This window comes from Heptranchias perlo, chromosome 4 (genome assembly GCF_035084215.1).
Source record: "Heptranchias perlo isolate sHepPer1 chromosome 4, sHepPer1.hap1, whole genome shotgun sequence".
Classification (NCBI taxonomy): Eukaryota; Metazoa; Chordata; class Chondrichthyes; order Hexanchiformes; family Hexanchidae; genus Heptranchias; species Heptranchias perlo.
The window spans coordinates 94,070,936-94,092,713 of record NC_090328.1 but is presented as its reverse complement, the minus strand read 5'-3'; the positions used below and the strand labels follow the sequence as shown (position 1 = coordinate 94,092,713).

The window sequence follows — 21,778 nt, the reverse complement described above, 5'->3', positions numbered from 1 at the left end:
CAAATGGCTGTTTCGTGTACATCATCATTATATTTCTGAGTAATACCAAACAAAGCAACATGATCAGGGATTTTCATGAAGACTAGCAAATGGAAAAATAATCAATCAAATGTTGAAATAAAAGCACAGAATATGCTGGAAGTACTCAGCAAGTCAGGCAGCATCTGTGGAGAAAGAAACAGAGTTAACGTTTCAGGTCGATGACCTTTCATCATCGGTTGAAGTTGAAAATTTAACAGCTTTTAAGAAGTACAGAGCCAGGCAAAGTGGGGGTGGGGGGGGGGGGGAAGGTGTCTGATAGGATGGAGGGCAAGGGTGATTAAATGACAAAAGGGATGATGGTGCAAGGCAAAGAGGGTGGTAATGGGACAAGTTAAGAAACAAAAGATTAGGTCTAGAGGAGCTGTAAATGGCAACAGCAGAACCATTACCAGCACCTCCTGTCCAAAAAAATAGGAGCAGTGGTTACGATCTGAAGTTATTGAAATCAATGTTGAATCCGGAAGGTTGTAAAGTGCCCAATCGAAAGATGAGGTGCTGTTCCTTGAGCTTCCATTGAACTTCATTGGAACAATGTAGGAGGCCGAGGACAGAGAGGTCAGAGTGGGAGTGGGATGGAGAATTAAAATGACAAGTGACCGGCAGGTCAGGGTCATGCTTGCAGACTGAGTGGAGGTGTTTGGAAAAGTGATCACCCAATCTGTGTTGGGTCTCCCCAATGTAGAGGAAATTGCATCGTGAGCAGCGAATACAGTGTACTAAATTGAAAGAAGTACAAGTAAATCGCTGTTTCACCTGGAAGGAGTGTTTGGGGCCCTGGACAGAGGGAAGGGAGGAGGTGAAAGAGCAGGTGTTGCATCTCCTATGCTTGCACGGGAAGGTGCCATGGAAAGGAGAGCAGATGTTGGAAGAGTGGACCAGGGTGTCGCGGAGGGAACTGTCCCTTCGGAATACTGAAAGGGGAGGGGAAGACGTGTTTGGTGGTGGCATTGCGCTGGAGGTGGTGGAAATGGCGGAGGATGATACGTTGAATATGAAGGCTGGTGGGGTGGAAGGTGAGGACAAGGGGACCCGATCATGGTTCTGGGAGGGAAGGGAAGGTGAGGGCAGAAGTGCGGGAAATGGGATGGACACAGTTGAGGGCCCTGTCAACTACAGTCGGGGGGGGGGGGGGGAATCCTCGGTTGAGGAAAAAGGAAGACATATCGGAAGCACTGGTGTGGAAGCTGGCATCGTCAGAACAGATGTGACAGAGAAACTGGGAGAAGGGGATAGAGTCCTTACAGGAAGCGGGGTGGGAGGAAGTGTAATTAAGGTAGCTGTGGGAGTCGGTGGGCTTACAATGGATATTGGTTGACAGCCTATCCCCAGAAATGGAGATAGAGAAGTCAGGGAAGGGAAGAGTCGGAGATGGGCTATGTGAAGACGAGGGAAGGGTGGAAATTGGAAACAATGTTGATGAAATTTTCCATTTTGTGGCGAGAGTGGGAAACGGCAGTCAAATGTTGACTTTGATTCCTTGGATGACTCATCCAAGGACGCTAGTTGGTGAGCAGGATGCAGATATTGAAAAATATCAGAGGAATCTTCATTAAGTGGATGAGGATCTTATACTATTTTAAAATTTTGGGACCACTTTTTGTAAGTAAGCCACTGGGGAAAGATTTGCACTGTGTCCGAAGCATGGAAATCGTGAATATGTTTATACAGAATGCATTTATGATTTTATTACATTTAGTACACAAGACAAATTCCTCCCTCTGCTATGCCTCTCTGCCTATTACAAACCCAGATAAATGAAAACTTCATCATTTATTACTTCTTGTTACATATTTGCATATGTTTATCTAACAAAAAGGGATTAAAATTACTGTAATGAGAATGTGCATAGATAGTAGGCTGTATCTGGATTAAGAACATGGATTCAATTGTTTTTCAAATTGAATAAATCTCGGCTTGAAAATGAAAATCCACTGAAGTAAGCACTTTGGACATTTTTTCTACATTAAAGGCGCAATATAAATGCAAGTTGCTTTTGTTTTAAACTAAAAAACATTTAAAGTATAACTGCATCACTGACTGCCAATCCTCAATTAATAACAAAATGAAATTCCATAGAAGCAATAAAACACAGTGGGATTTTTCTGGTTATGTATAAGAGGTGGAAAAAATACAGATGATATTTGCCCATGACCTAACAATGTCAAAACACCAAGAGGTAGATTTTCGTCTTCACTGTCTGGACAGTAACTTAGCGGAATGGATCATATGCCATTTATAGAACCTGCCTAATTTTAATTCCTTTGACATATAATACTCATTAAACAAAAAAAATAGGTTTACGTTTTCCCAACATGCCTCTTGTCCATGTAGCTGCAGAAGCTACAAGGTCAGTGTAGTTACAACTGAAGCTGTCAAGCTCACCTGTCAAGTGTGTGGACATTCCACTCACGACCATGACAGACTAAGAGCAAAAAGATACTTCAGTGCACTGGGATGGCAGCATCTTTATCAAAACCTTTAAAGCACTTGTTAAACTTATAATCATCTTGTGTGAAGGTCAAGCCAAATGACTCCCAAAAGCTTGAGTAGAAGGAAAATCAGCCTAGAAACTCAATAATACTGCACCTGTTTTCCAGGCGTAAAATGGGTGCCAAAGAGTCCAGTATGGCAGACAGCGTGCACGTGCACATTCCGCACCACAAGTGCGTAGCCCGCCATATTGGTATAAACAGCAAAAGAGGCGTCCCGGACCCATACCTGCAAGAGGCGTTAGGTCCCTTATTTACATATGCAAAGGGCCCAACATCTGTTTGAAGGCCCCTCTGCAATATTGGGTTTCCCTGTGTTCAGGAAAACCAGGCCTACATGCAGCCTAACCAGTGGATCTTAAAGGGATCACTGCAGGCCACCACCAAAAAGGTAAGTTAAAAAATACTTACCTGAATGTGGAGCTGGAGTTCTCCGTCTGACTCCACATTAAAACCATGGGGCGCTGCCGGCCACCGCTCGCCCCTCCTCCCGGTCGGATCATACCCGGCAGGCCATCATGTTTTTGCCTGTTGCTTCAAACACAGCTTGTACATGACAGTGAAATTGAACTTGTCTGAGCATCTCTTGTTTGTGAACAGGCAGGTTCTGGTATTAAGCAGCAATGAGAGGAATCTTCCATGCCACAAGCACTAGTCAGGCTGAATCATATGAGCAATGTGAAGAACACCCTGACAGGTGATGATGCCACAGTGTCATGGAACAGTAATAGCAGCTGTACTGACTCCTGGGCTTACACAGTATCCACCAATCTACTGAGAATCACCAATGATTTGATGAGGTCTCCTTTTCTAGATATGATAAAAACGCTTCCTGGCATAATGCCACCTACACAACCACTAATAGGAATGTTTCCGGGTCAAAGTCCATTGAAGGGAATGGAATCAGACAAGAGACCATCACGATGAATGAAGAGGCTATAAATTCTGTTATGTGGCTATGAAGAACATGAAAAAAAAATGATTTGCAGATTCCTGGGCTACACCTATAATAGCTACATTGAAAATTGTATAGAACATTTGTACCATCATGATTCAAGATTTAGTCGAGTTTCAAGAGTAGAATTTCCAAGTCCTGCCGATAATTGTAATGGATAGTGGTTGAAATGAAATTGTTCTAGTGGATTACACCTGCTGGAGATCTTAGGAGCTTACATTTATTTTAAACCAGTTGTAATATTGCATTTACCAAAACTCCTTGTTTAAGAATGGGCAAAAGGTACCTGGGGACATTCAGTTCCAATGTGCAGTGAAGAGGAAAAAGGAGCGGAGACTCATTATGTCAGGGCTCTGTCCCCCAATATGCAATGGCAAGATTTCCTCAGCAATCCCCTAGGGATGCTATTGTGCCTGAACCAGGAGTAGGTGCAGGGTTGGCATAAGCATTGTCTCCTGCTTCACTGTGCTTCAGTAAAGAGGTGTCCAAAAAACCAGCATGGGGGCTTGCACCAGGGCTGCTGCAGATCAGAGAGTCATGGGTGTCTGGTGGCAGCCCAAATATGAAGCCAGAAGAGGTTGGTGCAATTTCAAAAGGATCTCCCCCTCACCCCCATATAATTTTTGAGTCTCAGGGCCTGCAGCTGCACTCCTGTTTCCTGCTCTGCCTTCCCATGCTTGCCCCATCCATGGTGTGGCATTGTGCCAAGAGTGCAGGGCCTTGCAAATGGCTGGGACAAGAAAATGAGGGGTACCTCTTTCCTCAAGTGTACTGCACCTGTTGAGTACCCAGTGGGTAGACCCCAGAGAAAATTCTACTCTAATAGTTTTAATCCAGAAATGAAGCCTGCTGCTGTATACAGAATCTATATTTTCTACACTAAATGATGTAATAAGGTATAGTTTCTTCCAAGAGAATTGATGGAAGGCAGTATTACCATTAGACAGGAGGTCTACTTTACTCAGTAGAGACCAGAACCTAGTAGCATACAGACAAAAATGCTATATTAAGAATACAACAATTATTCACATATTCTGATAATTCAATTACAATAAAAATCAGGTTTGTATTACATTCCAATTACCTTTTAAAAATTGTACTTACTGAAGGGCTGGGTGATACAATGAGCTTGCACATTGTCCTCTTACTTCTGGAACCTGGGTTTGAATCCAGCCCAGACTGATAGGATGAAAGGCAAGCATTTCTGATAGGCCCACATCATAAAACTGCTCACAATTGAGTGTAGGTAGACAATACTTAAAAAGGCCACAATGATGGCTAGTGTGACAAGTGGACACATTCAACCTGTTTCAGAAGGGGATGCTCTTCTGACCTGAACTACATTAAAAGTAAATCCATTTCTAAAAATCCTTGGTGCATTTGGAACCACTCTAGGATATGCAACTATGTAAAGAATGTGTCAATATTATAATATTGACTGGTATCTAGACTGACACTTCAGTGCAGTTCTGAGGGAGTGATCCAGTACAGTCTTTCGGATGTACCTGTTCCCCGGAATTAAAAGATCCCACAACACTATTCAAAGTAGTGAAGTATGAGTAGCGAGGTCTCCCAATGTCCTGGACAACATTTTTCCCTCAGCCACTATCAGCAAAAACAGATTAACTGATAATTCATTTCATTTGCTGTTAGTGAGATCTTGCTATATGAAAATTGCCTGCCACATTTGCCTACGTAACAACAGTGACTATACTTAACTGGGTTTACTATTCAAGAGGCACCAAAACAGCTCCTGGTAATAGAATTATTTGAAAAAGGGAAATAAAAAAGGTAAAAGATTTTAAACAGGGTAAGATTTGATGCTTCATCACTTTTCCAAGTGGCATCTTCTGAAATAACAAAAACTACTGAGGTAATCTGTTAAATAACAGTTAACAATAAGGCTGCAATAGATTGCAATTGAACAAAACTCTTAATCAGTTGTCTAGGCAACCCCAATTATAAGCAGCAAGATGTCACAAATAATAAGGCCATCTTTGGAGTTAATAATTAAGTTGTCTTTATATACCAGATTTCAACAGTCTCTGCTGCAATTCAATCAATTTGTTGTCTTTAAGTGTGGTTTATAACAGTCTTCAATTGGGCAGGCTGCAAGAGCTGAGCTTCACAGCCTTATTTTTCAAATCACCTCTATATTCAAGAAGTTGCACCTGTGGGGGGTGGGTATCTCACCAATACAGACTCTGCCACCTATGGACTAAATGCCTGGTTTTCTAATTCGAAAGGATCTTGATAATAGGAAGCAGAGTATGTAGTCTGTCCATTGTAATGGCTATTTCATATCAGCAGAGTTTGACTTTACCAGGAGAGTATAATGTGACTTGATAGATGGTTATTTACTACTATTATAAAATATAATCTATTGCGCATTACCAAGAGATTTCATTCTGGGAAATGTCTTTTAATCATGAGAACAATTGCAGCATACTTGTGCCAAAAACAAATATATGTATAAAATCAAATTGGCATATTTGAGCATTACTACTAAGGTAGATATATTAACCCTTTCATTGGTCAGTTCTAGTCATACATTTTCTCTCAAATTATTTCCAAGCACTGCTTTTGCTTTCTAATTCCTGGCATGTTTTTTTCCATTTTGTTTAAATTGTCATTGAAAAAGTTATTGCTTAAAAAAGCCCAGAAAAGATAGCAATTCCAACATAAATCTAGGATAAAGTTGCCTGAAGTGGAATCTGTTAAAATCTTAACCTAGCTTCGTGCTGGTGTATGGGCTCTCAACGTCTGCCTTTCCAGCAACCCCAAATGTTTCCGCACAGAACACATACCTGTCCCACTGCAACCTCTGCTCCGTTGGGCAGGCTTCCGTTCTGCACTGTTGTGGGAGGATCCTTTGGAGGTGTCACTTCAACTTCTACATTGGCTGTATTTGGCAGCTCTACTTTATCTGCATGGATGAAGTAAGGAACGCACAACAAATTAGAAAATGGTATGGACAAGCTCTAACCTTGGGAAACAAACTATAAAACTTCAAAATGGTTTTCAAAAAAGAGTAGATTTAATCTCAAGAAAAATATTTTTCTTTAATAAAGAATGCATAAATGCAAACTATGAAATAAAATCCGTTGTAATATTTTTGAAAAACCTTGGTTAAAAGTATTAAAACTACATTTAATTTCACATAATCAAACTTTTATGCTGTATTTATGGTAGATGGAGAGCTGGCCAGGAATCATTCTCTTTCAAGCATCAACTCCAACAGATTTGTATGATTAAGCAGCCTCCTGTCCGAAACAGCTGGGCATGCTGCATATCCATTTACAGGTCCGTTAATATCTGGCCGAGGTGCCTCCCCCGATTTTCAATTGCCAACCTTCCATTTTTCAGGGACATAAATGGCATCAATTCAGCTCAAAGAAATATATCCATTGGTAAGTCAATTCCCCTTTTATATGTGCACAGTGATCCTACGTGTTCTTTGTACTGGTGATACTGTAGGTTAATACTGGCAAATTTTACCACTGCTTTAAAACTTTGGATTTTTCCCTCCACCCAATCCTGCTCTCTATAAATAATCGCAGAGCTGTGACTTTAAACTGAAATTTAATGGATGGAATTTAATTTAAAATTAATGTAACGGAATCATTAAAATTCCAATTAAAAAAATGAAATTCAATGTATTGATAATATTCTAAAACCTTTTTTCTTCTACTTTTCCTCTCCTGCCCCTTCCTTACTCAGTAAAATGACCTTCAGATCTCCTCACACTGCATACATAACATTCCCTGGTCAATAGAGCAAGCAGGGGGTTGGATCCTAGGTCATCGACAACATCTGCATTTGTATAATGCTCCTCACAAATAAGATAAATGACTCAGGGTGTATAACAAGGAAGAAAAGTTAATGTCAAACAGGAAAAGGAGGCGGCAATAGGTTTCATTCGAAGTGTTTGCTAGTTGATGGATTAGAATATGCAGTGGGACCCATATGCTGACTTCCCTTTGTCCTCAAGGGTAAATTGCCTGACCTTCAGCTGGCACCCCACACTCAGGGCCCAGCCAAGCTGGCAAACCTGTGCCCTATCACCCTAAGGTGTATACCACAAAACAACAGATTGCACCTCCTGGCCATCATATACACTGAAATTTAAATACTAAATACATTTTTTACTATCGCAATATATTTGCAGATTTCTAAGATTAAAGAAGCGATTTGTTTCCATAAAAAGGATTCACTGCTGACCAGCTTGCTTTTAATGTCATTGTTATAAAATATAGCTGTGATTTTTACCTTGTTTAAATCATAGAATAGAAACATAGGGGGTTATATTGGATAATCCCCGAAACCAGGCGCGGGGGTTGAGGTGCGCGATTAACCTGGAGATGCAGGCTGCACGTAACATTCGTGCTGCCTGGTGTTTTACATGATTGCTGCGTGCAGCCAGGCCTACCTGCGCTGTTGAGTGGCTGCTCACCAGCTAGTGCCTCGCACCATTTAAAGGCAGCCTGCAGCTTTATTTGCAAAATAGAAGATACGGGTCCACACAGAGCCTGAACAGAGATCAGACATCGCACATGTAAAATACAGATGCAGGTCACATCCCTATGTTTACAAACTGCTGAGTTATGTTAAAACATTGAATAAAGGTTGCGCACTACTAAATTCCACATCCTCCAATCTGCACGCCAGACCTCACCAATCTGAGTTGGTACCAGGTCTGTGAAAGAGCATGCACCAAGGTTCTCTGTTGATGCACTAGAGGCCTTGGTGCAAGAGGTGGCCAGAAGGAGGGACATCCTATATCCACAGGGTGGGGGGGGGGGGGCAAGAGGCCTCCAGACATATGCTCACGAGGCAGTAGGGGACGAAGTCAATGCCAGGCACATATCACCATGAACATGGATGCAGTGCAGGAAGAAGTTCAATGCTTTGATACTGGTGGTCAAAGTGAGTGAGGTCAACTATCAAGTGGCATCTCCTATCAACTGCACCACTGACCGCATCCACTGCCCCACAAGCTATACCCCCATCACCCACATACCAACAAACTCTTTCAAGCCGCACACCCACAACTCACAGGTCTCACTGGCAGCTATTCAATCATGACAGGCACATCACCCAAACATCTTGCAGGGCACTCACTGACACACGTCCCGCTTTCTTGCAGGAGAAGGTGGCGCATAACAGGAGGCAGCAAGTGGCAGTGGCTTCATGGAACATGGCTGTCCTCTCTCAGGATGACAGCATTCCTGTCCCACCCCTGCCACTTTGTCAGTGCCCTTGCCTGTCAGCTAGCCAGCCCACTCCCTGTAGAGTACTGAAACTTTATTATAGGAACGTAGGAACAGGAATAGATCATTTCGCCCCTCGAGCCTGTTCTGCCAATCAATGAGATCATGGTTGATCTGTGACTGAACACCAAATATCCACCTTAGCCTCATATCCCTTACTACCTTTGGTTAACAAAATCTATCAATCTCAGATTTAAAATTAACAATTGAGCTAGCATCAACTGCTGTTTGGGCTATGTCCCCTCGTCCTAGTATCCAAGTACAGGAGACCTCCAAAAACAGGTACAAATGCATCAGCAGCCAGAAGCAATAATCCAGCAACTAACCTGTAACTTCTGCATGATCCCTTTAAATAGTGCTATTTATGACCTGTTCAGCTGTGCAAGGTTAAGACAGTTCGTTGGCTGGAGTGTTTAGTTCGAAAACTGCATCTGTCCCATTAACTCAGCGTTGTACACTGATCTACCGCATATTCTCCCTACTTTACATGCTACCAGCGTTCATTATCTGCACGTACGCAAAACGCCTTTACCAAGGTGGCGTCCGGCACATGTCACGCTAGAAATATGCGTGCACATTCCGGATGCCATTTTGGGTCCTTAGGAGGCCGCGTAGTGCCTACAAAACGGGCGCTATATGGCCCAATTTATAGCCCAACGATTCTTATAGCACAGGAGGCCATTCGACCCACTGTGCCTATGCTGGCTTTTTGAAAGAGCTATCCAGTTAGTCCCACTCCCCAGCTCTTTCCCCATAGCCCTGCAAACGTTTCCTTTTCAAGTATATATTCAATTTTCTTTGGAAAGTTACTTTTGAAAGAAAAACAATGTATAATAAAAAAGCAAGTGTTGCAACTGGACTAATACACTGAGCTGAAGAAGCAATTTGGTAAAATGCTGAACATTCTCATTTGCTTTAGTGTGCTATGAATGAGAACACAGTCAATGTTCCTCCTCTTTTACTTGTTTAAATCATTTCAAAGATTGAAGTTAAATTTTCCCAAATGGTCTACATACCAGCAAAAAAGGAATTCATTTGGAAGAAGCCATGATATCTTCTTCGACATAAAACGTGATTACTGCCTTCTTTCTTTTTGGGCAGTTGAGTAAGTAATTACAGTTATATTTACCCAATGATAAGCACTGGTGGAAGATTGAATAAATGTAATTCATATTTATTAAAGTATTGACATACAAACCACGTTTTCACTCATTGTGTTAAATTAGAAAACGGGCATCAGATTGCTTTAATGTCTCACCAATCATCCTCCCATTTTACATTATTGAATTCAATTAAAATTTTCTTACTTTGATGTTGAATGAGATGCAAATTCATTTAATTCCATTAATCCACTAATATTAGGTAGTGACTATAGTCAAGAACAATTCAGTCGACAATTACAGAGCTGCACAGTATCTACATGGCGTTACAGTTTTACATTGTTTGTGGCACTGTCACCGCTGGAGTCCCCCGAGGATCTATCCTTGGCCCCACCCTATTTCTCATCTACATGCTGCCCCTCAGCAACATCATCTGAAAACAAAACATCAGGTTCCACATGTACGCTGACGACACCCAGCTCCACCTCACCACCACCTCTCTCGACCCCTCCACTGTCTCTGATTTGTCACACTGCTTGTCCGACATCCAGTACTGGATGAGCAAAAATTTCCTCCAACTAAATATTGGGAAGATTGAAGCCAATGTCTCCAGTTCCTGCCACAAGCTTCGTTCCCGAGTCACTGACTCCAACCCTCTCCCTCACCACTGTTTGAGGCTGAATCAGACCGTATGCAACCTTGGCATCCTATTTGACCCCAAGATGCGCTTCCGACCACATATCTGCTCCATCACCAAGACCACCTACTTCTACCTCCGTTACATCTCCTGTCTCCACCCCTGCCTCAGCTCATCTGCTGTTGAAACCCTCATCCATGCCTTTGGTACCTCTAGACTTGACTATTCCAATGCTCTCCTGGCTGGCTTCCAACCCTCCATAAACTTGAGCTCATCCAAAACTCTGCTGCCTGTATCCTAACTCGCACCAAGTCCCGTTCACTCATCACCCCTGTGCTCACTGACTTACACTGGCTCCCGGTCTGGGAATGCCTCGATTTTAAAATTGTCATCCTTGTTTTCAAATCCCTCTATGGCCTCGCCTCTCCCTATCTCTGCAACCTCCTCCAGCCCTGCAACCCTCAGATCTCTGCGCTCCTCCAATTCTTGGCTCTTGTGCATCCCTGATTTTAATCGCTCCACCATTGCTGGCCGTGCCTTCAGCTGCCCAGGTCCCAAGCTCTGAAATTCCCTCCCTCAATCTCTCCGCCTCTCTCTCTTCCTTAAAACCTACCTCTTTGACCAAGCTTTTGGTCACCTGTCCTAATATCTTCTTATGTGGCTCGGTGTCAAATTATGTTTGATAATGCTCCTGTGAAGCGCCTTGGGACATTTTACTACATTAGAAAGTGTTATTCAAAGGCAAGTTGTTGTTGTGTGTTCTGTATTGCTGAGACCTACCCATAATGAACAGAAAATACAAACTATGGTGATATGCAACACTGAGCGTTTGCTGCTGCAGGTCCAATTTATATCTGTTGTGATAGTGTGTAGCCATGCTGCTTGCTTGTGGCTATTTTCCCCCTCAGGCATGATTGTAGTGTGATCCTTATTGGCATCAGCATTCAGGTGACACGCTTGATAATTTCAGACAACAATGTCACGTAAGGAATTTCAATGTATTAAAAAAGTAACTTCTTGGAGCAGCATAGTAATACTGAGTACTGGAGTACCTAATGCAGATTTGATCTGCCACTCCACTCATTTCTTGTTCTGAGCTATGCTAGATAGAGACGTACCTCATAGAAATTCATGAATCCCCTCCACTCTTCCCTGGGCAGTGTTTAATAGTGGGTCAAAACATTCCAGAATGGATTTTGCTACTGGAACAGAAATACTGTTTTGGAGTATTTCAAGCTCACTTTCTAGTGTGAGGAAGAAGGTGGGATCAGGAGAGTGGGGAGGAAGGGAAAGTCAGAAAGGGATATCCAACAGTGCTGTACCTCAGGCCTGACTTGGGGCTGGCCAAAGCAGACACTGACAGAGGTCTGGGAGCAGAATTCCTGCCTGCCCTCTCTAGAGCAGAGATGCAACTCAGGTGAACCCAGAGGCAAGAAGATAGCTACAGAAAAATTGGAAGGAGGGGGAAGTGTCTCCTAAAAGTATACACTAAATTGATTCTTTGATTCAAATATAAAACTGATTCCAAAACAAAATCTTATTATCCAGAGATGAGAAATTTAAAAACTGGGTCTTTGAAATTATACTGTGGGTTAATAAGGGGTGATTTTAACTCCATCTGTGCAGCAGAAACAGGGGAGATAAAATCGAGGTGTCCGTCTTACTGGCTTTTGCAGCTCTGCAGCCATTTTAACTTGGGTCTTCTACTGGGCGGCTAAGGCACCTGCCTGATTCAGTTGGGTGCAATTTTGAAGTCCTACTGAGTGGGACGTGTTCTGCTCAGTAAAACCTGGTGGTCAAGAGGAATAGGCCCCAAAAAAGTAAGTTTCGAATTATTTTATGGGCCCAGGAGGAGCAGGAGTGCTCGTTCAGGCTTCACGAGAATAACGCGGGCTGCTGCCACCCTGGGCTCCTTCCCCCCCGTCACAGATCTATCTTACTACTGACAGGGCCCAATGTTGCACTGTCCTGGAGTCGTTGAGGTGCAGCAGGACGCACGTTTGGGCTTGGAGCTGGGCAGCGGCATGTTAACGAGGCTCAGCCCTCAAAACGGACCAGGCCACCTGCCTAGGGTTCCCAAACCTTCTGGAATCGAGGATTCCTTCCCCAAGCGCTACCTCCACAACGCGGAAGATCAGCAGTTAAAATTTCCCACCCAGTGGCCCCCCCTCTCCCCGCACTCAGTCACGTCACCGGCTGCTGTTGGAGAAACTTCCGGCTCGATGATGTCACCCGCAGAGAGCCACGACCAGCAGTCAGGAGGTAGCCGGAGAGTCGGGAATCGCGGGGGGTGGGGGGGGGGGCGGGGGGGGGCGGGCGCTGGCTATGAAATCGGGAGAGTCAAGAGTGAGGGGGAAGAGAAGGAGACTGGGGAATGGGGACCTGGTGGTGGCGGGGGAAATGGAGGAGGTCGATTAGAGAATGGAGGTTCGGTGGGGGGGGGGGGGGAAAAGAGATGGAGTCTGGGGAATGGAGGCTACTGGAGAGGGGGGATTAGGGGTTGGGGAGAGAAGGGGACTAGTGGTCGAGGAGGAGAGAAATGGGTTGGGGGTAGGGGTGGGCATGGGGTCCAGCATTTCCCGCAGAGCCAGGAGCAACAGCAGCAAGGTGGTGAGTGGGAGCAGCACCAAGAAAAGAATATTGCACTGGTGGGCAAATGGGGAAGTAGGGAATGGAAACCAAGGATTCTCACTGGTAGAAACAAGGGGGAAGGGAGGAGGAAAGAACTTGAAAGGAGGGCTATTCGATCGTGGGATACTTCACCACGTGATTATTGAGGTAGAGACTAAAACTTCATTTCAAAATGGGATGTATATTTGAAAAGGAGGAATATAAAAAGATCTTGCAGGGGGGGGTGGTGGTGAATGGGATTACAGGAGAGGGCCGAATGGCTTCCTCCTGCACTGTAATTTTTATAATTCTATTAAAATTTTCCTTTATTGAGTCTGAGTTCAGGGAGTGGTTTAGAAATGTTGGTGTTGAGCTGAGTTATAAGAACATAAGAAATAGGAGCAGGAGTAGGCCAATCGGCCCCTTGAGCCTGCTCCGCCAGTCAATAAGATCATGGCTGATCTGATCCTAACCTCAAATCTAAATTCATGTCCAATTTCCTGCCCGCTCCCCGTAACCCCTAATTCCCTTTACTTCTAGGAAACTGTCGATTTCTGTTTTAAATTTATTTAATGATGTAGCTTCCACAGCTTCCTGGGGCAGCAAATTCCACAGACCTACTACCCTCTGAGTGAAGAAATTTCTCCTCATCTCAGTTTTGAAAGAGCAGCCCCTTATTCTAAGATTATGCCCCCTAGTTCTAGTTTCACCCATCCTTGGGAACATCCTTACCGCATCCACCCGATCAAGCCCCTTCACAATCTTATATGTTTCAATAAGATCGCCTCTCATTCTCCTGAACTCCAATGAGTAGAGTCCCAATCTACTCAACCTCTCCTCATATGTCCGCCCCCTCATCCCCGGGATTAACCGACAATGTTTTAGGACAATGTTCCCTGTGAGAACTGCCCCAAATACTGAGCCCACTGCCCTGTGTGCGATCTCTTGGTTTGATTGATGTCGGTCTGTACCGCCCGGTTTTGATGTGTGAAGCCCAAGTACAGATCAGCTCTGACTGAGGTTTCCAGTTTAGAGTTGTCACCTTCACAAGGAACAGAGTCCAAGGAGATAGGAAGAGAGATCGGGCCAGTTAAAAGTGGCACCGGCTGGGGAGCCTGAATGAACCTTGTGCTGTGCAGGGGGATTCTGGCTGTAATTTCAGGGTGAATATCAGTGGGTTATAGGATTACTACTAGTTACAAGTAGGATATTGGGGCATTACACTTATTACTACCAGTTACATATAAACTAATCAGTGAGTTTTTGTATTACTGTTGATTATGAGAGGAATCTTAGCGTTACCACTTTACTATTAGTTATCAGTGCAAATTCAGTGAGTTACTATTAGTTACTGGCGGAATCAAAGTTCCTCCCACCTCTGGTTTCCCCTCTGCGAATCACTCCCCCACCTTTGGATTTCCCTCTTCCCCGCCCTCGGTTTTCCCTCTTCGCCTGGTCATGGTGGCCTCCTGGTTCTTGGAACTTGTCGCACAACAGTTGCTGGCCGATATCATGAGCAAAAATACTCAACGTCAGGGTACCTAACCTTTATAACGTAGATGCAATAACATTTTTAGAAGTCACGTGATCAGGCACCTTATGGTCAGATGTCACGTGGTCAGACCTCCAGGAATGCCTCCAACTTGCATTAGCAAACCTACTCCTGCCGGAGAGATCGGGCAGCTGGTCTGCAGGCTTGGCAAACCAGCCGCCTGACACTTAAAAACTCCCTTAGTGTACAAACACTCAACGAGTTCCTACAATGCCAGAGAAAAGATTTCCTGTTGAACATGTTCAATGTACGCTATTGTTCCACAGGGAAATGTATAGGCCTGAGTTTTGTCATCAGTTATAAAGAATTATAAATAAATTGAACAGTTTTTTATTTTTGTATTTTTTTTGTTAATATTCTGATTTTTTTGAATGGTGGCTGGGCAAAACTGGCTTGTAAAAATTGGTGAACCTAACAGTGAGAGAGGTGACTTAATTAACATGGGGTGCTTTGGCGATTGCATCAATTCAAATTTTGTATGCTAATTCATATCCCTCACAATGTCCAAACCAAAAAATGAGAGAGTGCACTCTCCACACAATCCAGCAACGGTTGCTTTTAAATCAACGTGATATAAGAGGTAATCAAGTAATTCCTGATAACCATAAAGTTGTAAGCTGATGTGGTTAAAAGAGCAACTTGTTTAGCAGTGCCAGAAGTGCATTGGACAGACTAATCTAGATGAGTTTTACAATTAGCATTCTCGATGGCTGGACTTATATAAATATTTCTCCCCATACCATAATTATTCAAAACTTTATTTTTGTTTTCTTTCCCCCTTCTTGCTCTCTCTGCAAGTTGTACCTCTCAATAATGAGGGAGGATATGATAGTTTAGTCAATAGGAAAGTGTAATATCACTCTGCAGTAACTTTCTTTTATAGTCAAACGCCGAATGTGAATGGGATTAATTGGATAGCTCTTTCATAGAGGCCGAATACCCTCCTTCTGTGCTGTATGATTCTCGGAATGTTGGTTGAGACCAGGGTGTAACTTGGCCTGCTAGTTGGAAATCCAATGAGGAGGTGTTGTCACTGATCTCCTTCCCTCAGTGTTGATCTACTTCTTTTCCATTTGTTTGTGCGACAGTGCCTGGTTTCGTTGAACAAACATGGAATACATTCCACTACAGACTTGTAGTTGCACTGACTTGCAATATTGCAGCTACTTCACAAAGCAAAATACTGACCTAGATTTCTATCATTGGGGCCATTTCTGGGGAACGTAGGGGACTTCCACCCGCCATGGAGATGTAGCTCTATTCTTTATTGATCTTCTGGCCGCAGTCATTTGAATATTGGGGGTAGGCTCCTCAGCCACCAACGGGGAGTCTTAGTGAATATGAGGCAAAGTTTGCTGCAGTTGGCCTTGGGGCCTAATGCAGTGTAGGGATGTAGGCAGCCTCTGAACTGCCTGTGAAACTGCTGCAAAAATAAAAACAACTCCACCAGCTTTTTGACTGTGTGCAATCCATTGCTCAGAGTGATTTCACAGGCTCTGCAACAAAAAAAAATTGTACCACCTTCGAAAAGCTGGACACCTGACAAATGGGTGTGCCTTGCATCCCACGTGGTATTGATGCAGATGGAGGGAAATGTGTCACAGGGCACATTTCCCATATTTGCATTTCATCTCAATTCACCCACCACTGGGCCTACAATGGAGGGGGAAGACGCACAGTGAGGCTGGTACGTGGCGGAGTGTGTCCCAAAGAAATTTTCCATCCTCCAGCAATTTTCCACCCTAGATCTGCCGAAAAACCAGCACAGGGCAGGCGGAAAATCTAAACCATTGTATCTTGGAATATCAAAATTCTAAATTTTGCTTCTGTGCATAATGATAATTAAAAAAAATCTTTTGTCATGTCTATCACCATATGCAAGGTTAACCAAGCAAAAATAGCATGCTAGTTTTAAAGAGGGATTGGATTTTAAAAAAAAATCTAACATTTTATAGTCTGGTTCCAAATAAATACTCTTTCAAATATTGAACCAAGCATAGCTGTGTTTTATGAGAAATTCAGACATAGCAAAAAGCAAGATGGAAAAATGAGTGCAGCTACTAGTGTGAGAAAATACAATGGTGCCCGCTGTATTTTTCCACAATATAACACTGTGTTAGACGTTCATATTGTTCAAAGAGATGATCCGATTGAGGTGTTTAAAATGGTGGCGATTCCCTCTTGTAAGGGAATTCAGAACAAGGAGACAGAAATTCAGAATTTGTGCTAAGCCATTTAAAAATAAATCCAGAAAAAATTTCTTCAAAACGAAGAATTGTGGACACGCTGCCCCAGAAAGTTATAGATAGAAAGTCAATTGAAGTGTTAAAATGGGGAGATAGATACATATATGAGCTGCCATGGCTAACAAAATGGTATAGCAGATTTGATGGGTGAAGTGGTCCTTTCCTGTCAGAATACAATTCTGGCCTTAAATCCAACCTACAAAAGTCAGCAAAAACCATACTGGCTTTTTTGATCCTGATTGAAGTACTTTTGAAGAGTATTTGCTTGTTCAAGTACACAAGCAAACTGTGATTTTAAATGTGGATCAATAGATTGTAACATTACAGTGTAGTACATCTTCACATTCTGCTTTGGTGGAGCAGCTTAAGCAGAATGAGGGAAAACTACATCATTACAAAGGCATTTGCTTTTTTCATGTAGAACAGAATTGCAGAAGTATTTGGGAATCAAAACAAAAAGCTTTGCGAGAATAATTTCACGTGTGGGCACACGTGTGCAACAAAACCAAATAAGGACATGTGGGTATTCGTTGTGGTGCTACGAATAATTTTTTTAAAAAACAAAGAGTTACCTGTGTGATTAGTAGTCCGATTGTGTTTCTCACCATCTTCTACTTGACATTTGTTTTTGGCCAGTTTGTGAAGAATTGATGCTCTGTGACGGAATTTTCCTGAAAAGAAAAGAAAGGATATAATGTGTTTGTTTTTTTCCTCTTCTTAAGTCTGAAAAATTGATCCATTTCTAACAAGCACTAGACATTTTGTGCAACTAAATGATCAGTAATATTTTAGTCGAACACACTAGGGAAATATTAACTCTTCCTGATCAGGAACAGGGAGCAGTTAAAATGCAACGACTCCATTTCCCCCTCCACTCCCACCGATTCTCCATTTTAACGTGTTTGGTGCCGGACTCCAACGGGACCCTCATTAATAAATGCAAGTCAGGGTCCCGTGCTTACGTGGCACCCCAATGGCATCTTAACCTGCTCCCGAGCGGGGCAGCCGCCCTGCTGAATAAAGCTGTCGGGGGGGCCAGCGAGGCTCTCTGAGGTAAGTTTAAAAAGCTTTGCGTAGTGGGGCCAGGAGGTGCAGGAGTACTCCTACGGGCCACTGCTGTCCTAGGCTCCCCCGCTCCCACCCCACAGCCACGAGGCCCTCGCAACGACTCCCCCCAGCCCCCAAATCTGGATTTACATTGCTACTAGCAGCCTTCTCTTCACATCGGTGGATGGACTCCGGGCGGTCTGACCTTTGTCTCCCACCCCCGTCGGCCAGCCGCCGCTATCCACCCGAAACAGGCGAGCAGCTGACTGGCATTATTCAAATGAGGCCCAGCTGTTAAAATCTGCCGGGCCTCCGGCTCAAACCCTTCGGTAAGATTGCCGTTCATTCCCACCAGAAGTTGAAATCAGACGAAGTATATCTGTAGGGCACATCTTAGCAGCATAATGCTAATATGAATTAAACGATCCACAGAGGCTGATGGTATTGCAATGCGTTGGCAATAAATCAAAATGACAGAAAAAAGTCTGATTTTCATAATACATTGTATATTTTTCACAGCATATTTTCAAATCACTTGTAGAATTTTCAGTATTTGCTCATCATTGTGGAATTTACGTACACGAATGATGGGTTTGATGACATGAATGATGAAAAGACAAATCACTCCAACATCCATTTACGAAGTTGACATTTCATCACATGGAAATTCCTATTTTACTTATTTTCACATTTATGACCGAGAACAGGTAAATGAAAAGCAAGAAGGTGGGCTATCTTTTTTAAAAAATAAAGTCTTAACTGAATTTTAAAACATTAAAATAAAAAAGGTCTTGCAACATTTATAATGCAAAATGTTACCAAGGGTTACAGCGATATTGCACTCCTACCAACCCCAACTCTAAGTGCAGCTCCAAAATTTGATTTTTCACGGGTTCAATTTTTGGAAATGTCTTGCAGCTGTAAAAACCCATTATTGACCATTTACTGGGTAATATTCGAGAAACAGCTTTGTGGAGTTACATTTTTACATTTACCAGCAGGTGCCATCCATATTTCCATTCTGGTGGTTGATGTTGTAGCAGGGGAAAGAATGATCTGCTATGGAGGTCAATGGACAACTGTCATAAGACTTGGCATAGGTTTGAGCCATGTGTCAGCACTCTTACCTCAGAGTCTGAAGGCCATGAGTTCAAGCCCCATTCCAAGACTTGAGTGCATCATATAGGCTGATACTTCAGTGCAGTACTGAAGGAGTGCTGCACTGTTGGAGGTGCCATCTTTTGGACTTGATATTAAATCAAAGTGTCGTTTACCTGCTTAAGTGGATGCAAAAGATCCCATAGCACTATTTGAAGAGAGGGGAGTTCTCCCAATGTCCTGGCCAACATTTATCCTTCAAGAAACACCAACAAAACAGATTGTCTGGTCATATATTTCATTGCTGCATGTGTGATCTTACTGAGCATTTGCCTACATAATATCAGTGACTACAAATGTAATTCCTCTTTTTTAAGTGCTTTGGGACATCCTGAGATTGTGAAAGGTGCTATATAAACGTAAGTTCTTTATTTATTAAGAAATGCGAATGGGTATCTCTTAACATTCCTGTGGGACACAGACCGAAACAATTCAAACATAAAGGACTATTTTAACCCTACCTGCTCAGCAGAAACCGACTGGTGAGCAGTTAAAATGCCCCAGGTGACTTACCTGCTGATTTCCCGCCTGCTGTGTGCCAATCCTGATTTTAATCTGCTCTTTTTTGTCCACAATTTTAATGGTGGCATTAACCCATGAACAAATTGGGGGAGAAATTCAACATCATTGCACCAGTTTTGCAATGGCCCGCACCTTATCTGCACGTGCATCCGGGCATCTGCTAGATTTGTCAGGGCATTTTTTTTAATTTAAAGGTGGCCGGAAGCAATATTGAAATGGGGGTCCTGTGCCCATTTCAGTCCCCGTTTGTTAAATTTGTTAAGACCAGTTGGAGCATGCACCAAGGATGGGTGGTGCTGGAAGTGTTGCTGTTGGTTATGTGCCTGAAAAACATTTTATGCCATTAAGTGTTCATACATTAGTATCCCACAGCCAATTACATTCTATCAGTGAATTTCAAAACCGCTTCATTGTCCATGACTTTGCTATTTTGCTCTTTTCTGAATTTTCTTTAGACCTGATTTATCTATTATGCCTTCTCAATGTTATTTAATTTTTCTTCAAACCCTATTTTACTCAATTCTTTGAGAATTAACCAATATTTCTTTCCACAGGATAGTATTGATATTCACAATGCAGTACCATCTTTTTTGTCATTATAGCCCAGTTCAATTTAGCCTCACTCACCTATTCCTCTGCCAGTTGCTAATTAAAACCAACAGCACTTGAAGCAATTATATATTGCAGAGAGTAACACATTTTGCTCTCTTTGCTGCTGTATACTGATTTAATTGCTGATTTCACTTCTTCACTTGCAAGAATCTATGGAAGAGCTTGGCAAGAGGTGAACGACAAATAAAATAAAAATTGACTTGTCCCAAATTGCCACTTATTTCTAACTATAAGCAACACCAACGAGTGTTCAGTATTGAAGTCATGGCAGTATAGTTGCATATTTGTTGGCTTTTGTAAGAAACACCTCCAATTCTACATCCTTATATATGATGTTCATAAAACACATGATTTCATATTTAGCTGTGTTACATATCACATAAAAGAGTGTGATATAAAAAAAATCCCATAACGTATAACATTATAACCAGTACTACATTGTCACATGCCACCTACCAATGGGCAACAGCTTTGTCGTTACCAGTATAAAAATTAAATAAAATTTCTATTTTGATAGCAAAGAATAGGATGAAGCTCAATTTGAGGTTGTGTTCCTGACAAACTGCTCCACTACTGTCACATTCATTCCTCACCTATTCATGGTACCAGATTTGCCTCCTGACCGCATTTTTGTTTCCTGTGACTGAAATCCCATTTCTACCATTTGTTTAACTTACTTTCCAAAAGAAGGGGATATATTTTATATTTGATTGGCCAGAATTACTGTTCATCAAGGAGGAGTCAACATGTCAATACTGGAGAAGACAAAGAATATAATTAATAATGTTAATAAAAAAGAAACTCCCATCTTATTCATATCACATTATAACAACTAAAGAACATGGATTGCTTTGTTCAAATTACGAAATATCACCAGCACGGTGGCAGATTGCTGCGGGAGATTAATTATTTTTCAACAAATTGTCGTTATTTTGAACCCAGTAACTGAACTCACCTAGCACTAGTGTGATAAATAACTATTATTTTTAAAGTGTTTAGAGCATTTGGTGCTTTGTAAGTCAGTACATCGAGTCTACGGCACAGAAACAGTCCATTCGGCCCAACTGGTCTCTGCTGGCATTTATGCTCCACATGAGCTTCCTCCCACCCCTCTTCATCTAACCCCATCAGGATACCCTTCTATTCCTTCCTCCCACCCCTCTTCATCTAACCCTATCAGGATACTCTTCTATTCCTTTCTCCCTTGTGCTTATCTAGCTTCCCCTTAAATGCATCTATGCGATTTGCCTCAACTACTCCTTCCATTCTTACCACTCTTTGGACAAACCGCCCCACGTGGCAATAGCAGAGTGTTTATTTCTGGTTTTCCCTCACACTGATGCTTTTGCTTCTCAGCCTCTGAACTGTTGTTTCTTTTGCTACTTTATTCACAGAGAAGGAAAAAAAAAGGCCATTGACTTCTTCTTCTTGCTGCTTTGAGATGACAGGTATCTTCGACAGCATCAATACGAAAACTTCTGACATTGATCACTTTGAAACATAACATCCAAGATTATGTTTAGGGGCTACACCAGAAA

The 21,778-nt window shown here is 42.5% G+C and overlaps 1 protein-coding gene across 1 annotated transcript in view; it reads right to left on the bottom strand.

The window, feature by feature from the left end:
- Positions 1-21,778, bottom strand: part of slc24a2 (solute carrier family 24 member 2) — a 271,927-nt gene that overhangs the window by 39,464 nt on the left and 210,685 nt on the right. Inside the window, exons 5-6 of the mRNA XM_067982239.1 lie at positions 17,474-17,572; positions 6,294-6,412 (exon numbers count right to left, since the gene is read on the bottom strand). Of these exons, the coding sequence (XP_067838340.1) occupies positions 6,294-6,412; positions 17,474-17,572 (218 nt within the window). The remainder of the gene's footprint in view (positions 1-6,293; positions 6,413-17,473; positions 17,573-21,778) is intronic.